Source organism: Malus sylvestris, chromosome 11 (genome assembly GCF_916048215.2).
Source record: "Malus sylvestris chromosome 11, drMalSylv7.2, whole genome shotgun sequence".
NCBI lineage: Eukaryota > Viridiplantae > Streptophyta > Magnoliopsida > Rosales > Rosaceae > Malus > Malus sylvestris.
In genome coordinates, this window is record NC_062270.1 from 40,764,243 (window position 1) to 40,773,189 (window position 8,947).

Below are 8,947 nucleotides of genomic sequence, written 5' to 3' on the forward strand. Positions count from 1 at the left end.
ACTTTCTCTCTCTCTCCTTGAGAAAATTTTTATGTTGATGGGAGGAGAGATTTGCATAAATTTATAAGTAAGTTGGTGTATTTTTTATATGATCAATTTGATTTTATGATGGAACCTCTTCTTCTTCTTCATGGTATCAAAGCATAGCACTTCATGTGAAGCCCAAGCCACACTTGCTTCATATCATACCGTTTGTTTTGTCCACGATGTTAGGCTTATAAATTCACCACACCTGAGATGGCGTGTTGAGACAAAATCCTACATTGGTGAGATAAGAGAACTTATAAGTAAGTTGCACTACTTCCCCATATTGCCAATTAATATATGATATGAACCTCAACTTTCTTCACTCACTTTAATTGACAAATTTGTAATATTTTATCTTTTTGACCATATGCATGTAAAGAAGTGTTTCGGGCATACATACAATTTACTCTAACAACATTTTTTGCTAAGAATATCATATGGTCCATACTTCTAGTTGAATACGTACTTACGCATTGTATATATATGTTTGGACCCAAAATTACACCATCGACCTGTGCAATCAAGGCCGTTGAGTAAGCAAAGCTCCACACCGTCGGATAAAAAATGAAGATAATTTTATTATTGTCAAAGGATAATATTATGGTTTTTTATCATAATTATTATTATTTTTAATGATGAATTATCTTGTACAAGATAAATGGGGTGCAATGAGATGCAAATCATATCTCCAACTTAGAAGCAAACAATACAATTCAAATTGGTCTGGCATATTCGGCATATGGGCGTGTGGATTGGAGCAATTGAGGTTTTGCTGGCAGTCTCCAGCGGCAATGCAACTACAAATGGATTAATTTCATGAGATTAATGCATGCATGGATAGATCATGAAAAAGCCTAGATAAGCCTGGCTTTTGGTGATGATGTGGTAAGCCTAGGTTTTTATTCTGAAAAGTCACGAATAATCATGAAGGACAAATGGCACATGCTCCTATCTTGTCATGAGGTATCTCATATGGTTTTTGATAGAAAATGGCCTCTTAAGTGATCAGGTTATGTTGCAAATAAAATGCAATTTATTATGCATGCATGGTTGCACCTGGACCAACATGGTGGAGAAAGAGAAGTTTCAGTTGGAATAGGATGCATTCATTTGGTCAGGTCACGCATGTGGAAAGATACATTTATCTTTTCAAGGAGAATTAGGAGATAGCCTTTATCATATCTTGGAGATATTGGACGGCTAAGGTGATTGGACACAAGTTCTGAGTCAACGTAGCAAGTGATGTTCTACGAAGTTAAAGTGGCAATTGGACTCTACAAAGCTATCAGGCCATGCCAAGCAAAAGACAACCACTATAAATATAGAGTCGCAAGCAACATTTCAAGCCCCTCCAATTCAACACACAAATTGCCTTGCACAAAGCTTCTCAACAACCTTTGAGATTTTATCCTCTCCTCATTTTCTTCTCGCTAACACATCTTCAGTTTGGATAAACAACAATGTGAAAGCAACCGGTGACATCTTCAGTTTGGATAAACAACACTAGAGCCGTAGAATCAGCCGATCAAGGGTATTTTTCGTAAATTCACATTTTAAAATTTATAAAATAATAAAATTTGGGACGGGTTGTCACAATTCTCCAATCATTACAAATTATGTCACATCTGACATCGTCTAATAGAGAGAGTTGAGGAAACCCTAATCTGTACGTATAGATACGTATTTGGAAAGATGAGCAATTTTCATTTGTTAACTAACCTAGCATCGAAGAAAACAAGCAAGACGGTCGACGTACGTGTAATTTGTGGTGTGTCGCTTTATGGTCCAAGATGTATATTTGTGAAGGACTGATCGAAGAGTGGACTAAAACTAGTCTCATCAGGGCCATCACTATATTGTGAGAAGCTTTGATAGTCCTGGGTCCAACCCAGGACTTGAATTAAAGGGTGTTGTCCCAGAGAACAATTATTCTCCCAACAAGAAAAGAGAAAGGAGGGATTCTCGCCGGATCGTCTTTGTGAGGATTCCGGAAATCTTTTAATCATATTCGTTCATCATATATTATACGGTCAGTTTTTGTCAGGTACTGTTTATATTCAATTTTAAATAAAAAAAAAATTTACAATAATTTATGACTGCACTATGTACGATGAACGGATGTGATTGAAAGATCCTCCTAGAAAAGAAAAAACCAGACGAACTTGTCCTGCGAAGAGTTGTCACCGTTGTCTTGTTCTCCGTACCGCACCAAAGGGAATTTTTCAATATTTAAATTTATTTCTAACCACAGGATAAAAAATAGAAGAATGAAATGTTTCGCTCAGTTTGCTCCGCAGGCTAGGATCTGGAGGTGATCCCAGTCCTGGCTGGATAGGAAGGCTCGGATGGGGCCAAGGCGTAGGACGGCGTGGTTGGGAGGCAAGGAAGTAGGCAATTTTAAGATTATGGTACGTATCGCGTTAGCGTTTGACATATGGGTTCAAGTTGAGTTTGTAATTTATTAGAAGACAGTACAAATATGGAATACGAGCAAAATCTTCAGGTGACATTTGGATAGTTTGAATGCAAAGATAGTAACTTTCTACTTTATTTTATTCAGCGACCCAATGAATTGACCCAAATAACAGGGCCGGCCGGCCAGCCATGGATGAGACAGCCTCAAGAATATCGTTCGTAAACACGTTATGAATTACATACGTATCGCTTCTAATCCTTGTGTCACCCGAAGAGACAAAATGCAAAGACAAAACGCAAAAGGTAACCGATGCCGCTGAAATCAGGACTTCAATTTTCAACAGCTTCAAAATCTGTCAGTCAGTCAGTCGGTTGGGCCAATCATCTTCTCTGGCACCACAAGAGTATCGAATTCTTCGCTGGATAGCATTCCTAGTTTCAATGCAGCTTCCTGCAGAAGGGTTGCATCTTTGTTAGATTCAAATACTTCAGCCGATGCTCGAACATGGTTTGATAATACCATGCGTCTAATACCAACCAGAGACAGAATTTTCCAGTACTCGTCGGGTTTAAGCTGAATTAGCTATCTGATGGAACAAATAAAGTATTGTGAAAGAGAACATATTGTCACTTAGAGAAGTAGGGAATTAATACCTTCAAAGTGGATCCCTCCTTGTGGGCTGTCTTTGCAACTGCCGCAGCATTATCATAACCAATTTTCTGAAATACAAGCAGATACATAAGCCTTGACTCAAACCGTAGTTACACGAGGAAAACATACACATGAATGGGTGGAAACTTACAGGATTCAAGGACGTGACCAACATAAGTGACTGCAAAGCCATGCATTTTCCATACAGAAACAATGTAAAATCAGTTAGCTCTTAAATCTAAGATATGGAAGACTTAAAAGTTGCACATTCTTCACCAAAAATAAACAGACCTCATGAAGTAACTTTGAAATTCTTTCCCTATTAGCTTGAATTCCTCTCACGCAGTTCTTTTCAAAGGAAGCAGATGCATCCCCAAGCAATCTCACCGACTGTCAGTAAATAACCAAAAACACCAGTTCAGGAACAAGAGCATGTATATGGTGCTGCAGCACGACAATAGACTCCCGACACAAATCTAGTTACTAGTACATACAATAATAAATGGCATTTCTTTAGGAAGTTCAATCATCTGGAGAACTCAAAATATCATAATGCATCCAATTATATGAAAATGCTTTATGACATTGTTGTACCCAGAACTACATTCAAGAAATGCCGGTACTTGATTGCTACGAGTTTAGTTCTGAAATTTCTGACAACATGAATTTTGATTGTGAACTACAAATCATGGAAATATCACAACAGAACTTACATGCAGGAGACCACTAGCAATCATTGGCTTGAACACATTAAGTTCGAAGTGACCATTTGATCCACCTACCGTAATGGCCACATTGTTACCCATAACCTGCATGCCATAAAAATACAGATTGGTTATGAGAAAAACTATAAAAAGAAGATTACAATATCCTAAAATCAAAGTATCAAACCAACAAGTAATTAATGAGTTCCCAGTTGTTTGTATGTCTTAATGAAACCAAAAAAGGACACTTTACCTGAGCACAGACCATTGTGAGAGCCTCACACTGGGTAGGGTTTACCTTCCCCTGAAACAAATATGAACTCAATCAAAATGATAAGTTTAGTGGGGTTAAAATTTTGCACAGAAAGCTAATTACAGGAATTGGGCTATTTATTCAAAAACATATTTAGGTATATGAGAGTTTACAGGCATTATGCTGCTACCAGGCTCGTTTTCAGGGAGAATGAGTTCACCGAGGCCACAACGTGGACCACTGTACAAGAAATGCACCATGAATTCATAATTACATAAGGGGCACATGGAAAGAGGATGAAGAAAAGACAAGATGATCCAAAAAGTACACAAACCTTCCTAGTAAACGTATATCATTTGCAATCTTCATCAAAGAAGTAGCAACTGTGTTCAGGGCTCCGCTAGTTTCAACAAAAGCATCATGTGCAGCCTGGAAAAAACAATAATGAATAAACAGCATGCAATATTAGTTTGTTGTATACGATGCAATAATGTTTACCAACTGTTCAATCAAGTTAAATATTCCATCCACCAAAAGAAGAAGATGGACATTTAGTGTAGTGACTCACCAAAGCTTCAAACTTGTTTTCTGCAGTGACAAATGGTAACTTTGTTTCCTCAGCTACTGCTGCAGCTATCTTTACATCAAATCTGGACGGAAGACATTAAATAAATGCAAATGAAAAACACATAGAAATTTCACAATGAAAGTTATAATATTTAAACGTTGAGCAATAAGATACAAAGCATGCCTCTCTAGTATATATACAATACTAATTAGGGTGTATGAAGTACTAAAACAAATCTTGAAATATCAGAGCAGGAAAAAGAATTAATAAGAGTTGAAATGAAACCACGATTCCCCCAATTGAAAGCACATCAGAATACCAAGACAGGCAAACGTAGAGAGAAAAACATGGAAAAAGAACACACAAATATTCTTCAACGCTAAAAGCTATTCATACCCCTTCTTTGTGTTCAATCCAGTCCCAACAGCAGTACCACCCTGTGCAAGCTGCTCAAACAAAAAAATTCGATCAATCAGAACATATAAAAGAAAAAATAAACGGGGAGGGAAAGCAACTCACAATCCTATGAGTTGCCTACCTGATACATCCTAGGTAGAGTAAGCAAAACTCGTTCAATTCCATATTTCACCTGCAGCCAAAGAAAGAGGCTTTTAATAAGTATCTCCTCGAACAAGATACTAATCTTGTCCAAGAGTTAAAGGTGTAAAAAGAATAGTATGGCCCAATGGTGAAAAAATCTCTGCCAGAGGAAAGTAAGCTCACTTGTGTTGAATAGCCGCTGAACTCTTGCCCAAGAGTTAAAGGCGTCGCATCTTGTGTGTGAGTGCGTCCAATTTTAACAATATCTTTGAATTCTTCAGACTGGTAACAGTAAAACAGATGGAATCAAGAACTTCCAATAAGATATCCATATGATTTTGAAGGACAACGGGAGAAATTAAACCTTCGAATGTAGGGCAGCATGCAAAGTTTTCAAATTTGGTATCAGTCTTGAGTTAATTTCCATTGCAGATGCAATGTGCATGACCTGGAAATAACACACAACGTTCAAATAAACAGCAACAAAGCAAAAACAAACCTCACTAAAACAAAAGAAAATGACTTACGGTTGGGAAAGTGTCATTAGAAGATTGTGATCTATTAACATGGTCATTCGGGTGCACAAACTTTTCGCCGCGCTGATGGCCAAGTATCTCAGCGGCCCTGTTCGCAATGACCTAGCCACAGTCCAATATATTACCCCATTAATTGACAGTTGACATCCACAAGAAGCATGACCCAAGAGCATAACTTTCATGGATCAGTGCTAGCTAGCTGCTAAGAGCTCACCTCATTGGCATTCATGTTGCTTTGGGTTCCACTGCCAGTCTGCCAGATAACAAGTGGAAAGTGTTCGTTGAGCTTCCCCTCCGCGACTTCTTGGGCCGCTTGCATTACTGCTTTCCCAATAGTTGGATCAAGACCATACTCCATGTTCACCTGCAATTAGTCACCACAAAACTCAGCTAGGCAATACATCAAACACCTTACCGGCACAACCAACAAGCACAAACCTTTGCAGCGCATTTTTTGAGCACCCCAAAAGCACGAACAATGGGTTCGGGCATACGCTCCCGCTCGCCGCCGATATCGAAATTCTGCAGCGATCTCTGAGTCTGCGCCCCCCACAGCCTGAAAAATCACGTCTTGAATAATTAAATCACTTCAAAATTAGAGACATGAAAAATGAATCAGCAGCTGGGAATTGAGAGAAAGACGAACTTGTCTGAGGGAACGTTGATGGGTCCAAAAGTGTCCCTTTCCTCCCTAAACTTCGTCGAATACGGTCTCAAAGAAGTAGCGTAGCGCAACGCCGCCATCGGCGTCGATCCGCCGGCTGCCCGCCGTGACACGATGTACATCGCCATTTGCAGGTGGTTGAGCTCGGACTGATGGAGAGAAGTATGGAACGGGAGCTGAGTGGTAGGGTGAGTCGTCCAAATTATTGAGCGGCGTGCCAGAAAGTGGGATGCTTTTGGACTAAACGCAGTCGCCTTAACAAACCCGACTGTCGTTTTGGGTTGAGATTTGGGTCGGATGGTAGGGGTCATGGGCTGGTGAGTTGGTCCATATGAGGTTGCAATAGGCAGTCCGAGATTCATGTTACCCAATTAGGCCCACTACACATGGAAAAAATAAAATTAATTAAAAGGAAGAAAAATAAAAAGTAAAAGAAATAGCGAAAATTTATTCAAGTGGTGAATTGTTTTGATGGATAATTACTTTGTCCTTTAACCTCTGTGTTTCTGGTTAGAGAAGTTTAGAGTAGTGATACCGATTGTTAAAAAATAAAAAATAGGATAACACTCATGTTTTGTATTTGTACCCCGAAGTCACTCTCTACATCCATTATTACACTGATATATGTTTACATAAAAAGGCGGGAGATTTGGGTTAGGCCACACAATAGGTTGGTCACCCAACGAATCAACCATAATAAATAGGTATCGAACTAGTCATTAACATGATGCAAACTTAAAACTTTCTACTTATATGTGAAGGAAAAAATCATTAGATTGTAGTACTAAGTAACACCCAATCCAATTATTAAAACTTTTCTTTACACTTAACTAAATTAATTAATTATTAAAATATTAAAAACAAAATCCTAAGTGAATGAAGAATTAAGGGCATGAGCGTCCACTACTAGGTCTAGTATTATTACTTTTTACTTGTAAGTAAGATGTTTTAGGTTCAAGTTTAGTAAATGTCGGGTTTAATATCAATTTATTTCTCCACTTTTTAATGTAAAGGTATTGTTGTGTAAAAAAAGAACTCAACATAGTCGTTATTTAGTGATTATAAAGAAGTAGATATTATAATATTTCCTTTTATAATTGTCAACGCTTGGTTTATCATATTCGAAAAACTCCCAGGACAACACCATTGTCAATAGTGTGAGTACATTAATTAGTTTCCTTAATGTAAACAAATAACCAAATTAATTATCTTTCATTCATATTTTAATTTATCCATGTTCAAAAGTTAGAGAAATAAAAAGTAATTTACATGCATGCATGTGGGTTATGCAGCACAACACACTTAAATTTTAAACCAAGCTGTTTGAGAAATACTCGAAATCAAAGAAGAAACAAATAACAATGCATGAAGACAGATATCTTAAAAGGAAATAAAAACAACCGATTGAGCAACATCAACTTGAGAGAGAGAGAGAGAGAGAGAGAGAGAGAGAGAGAGAGAGAGAGAGAGAGAGAGAGAGACTGGTAGATGTTTTACCCGTCAGTAGCTAGCGCTGTATATATATGCAACAATAGTAAGGAAGACAAAGGGAAGACAAGCAAATAAAATGGAGATTTTGGGCTAAGATTTTTGAAGCGTAGTTCCAGTATTTGGAAACAAAACTTCAGAAAGCCGTATATTTATAAACTTAATGAGGACTTTACTTGGTTGGAGTAGTTGATAAACAAAAAAAAAGTAAATTAAAGAAAGACGACTTGGCTCGGTTAATTATGCATTTACTAGTATTTGTAGTTGACGAAGAAGTACGCCGGCCATGTATTGTATATGCATAGAGCCAATGACTTTCAAATGTATTGTATATCACAGGTAGCTTTCCGTAAAAAATTAATATTTTACATGTAATTTTTATTAATTTTCGAATATAGTACATTATATATTTAGTCATTAATCTTAATTTTTTTGGTTTAATTAACCATATAAAATTATATAATACAGTTTATAAAACATCTATTTTTGTTACATCCTTTTTCTCCTCGCTTCTTGTACATGTACAAGTTTGGATTTATTTGAATTTTAACATGTATTTGTTTAATAACGAAAATTCCCGGCTCACCTTGTGAAATTTTCTTAAGCTAGAGCATACTCTGAAAAATACAGTATTAAGTTTCTTTGTTTATAAAGATTTAAATCTTTAAGCTAGCCCATCCGGTAAAAATTTCCTAGCTCCGCCATTGTGTGTAGGTTGTATTGATAAATTTTTTTTTCTTTTTCATTGCATATTGTCTTTAATGGTAATTCTATAACGTAGGCTAGAAAAGAAAAATCACATTAAAGCTTTAATTAGTTCGGCGTAGAGACGCAAAACGTCTGGATTCAAATTAACTTTCTCAAACTAATACTCTATATTGGTTCAAGATTTGGGAAAAATTTTTAATGTGACGGTCATACTGTGACAGTGTTATTAATCTATATGTTAATAGACACCATGATAAATATCTAGAATAGAATGTATAGATCTATATGTTATAACATCAGCAGAATGGTAAAATCGTATAGTTAAATTTTTCATTCTACAGTTTGTTACAGTTGGAGGGTTAGATTTAGTAACATAGTTATTACTAGTTTTT

At 36.9% G+C, this 8,947-nt stretch overlaps 1 protein-coding gene across 1 annotated transcript; it reads right to left on the minus strand.

The window, feature by feature from the left end:
* Nucleotides 1-2,545: 2,545 nt before the first annotated feature.
* On the minus strand, nt 2,546-6,725 carry LOC126590731 (fumarate hydratase 1, mitochondrial). The gene is made up of 17 exons (XM_050256230.1): nt 6,342-6,725; nt 6,134-6,251; nt 5,910-6,059; nt 5,687-5,797; nt 5,524-5,607; nt 5,343-5,441; nt 5,158-5,208; nt 5,016-5,065; nt 4,620-4,701; nt 4,386-4,480; nt 4,225-4,291; nt 4,052-4,102; nt 3,808-3,903; nt 3,386-3,484; nt 3,246-3,275; nt 3,097-3,162; nt 2,546-2,893 (listed from the first exon to the last, which is right to left on the minus strand). Exons 1-17 carry the CDS (start codon nt 6,719-6,721, stop codon nt 2,807-2,809), a joined length of 1,716 nt encoding a protein of 571 aa, XP_050112187.1. The 5' UTR covers nt 6,722-6,725; the 3' UTR covers nt 2,546-2,806.
* Nucleotides 6,726-8,947: the final 2,222 nt, after the last annotated feature.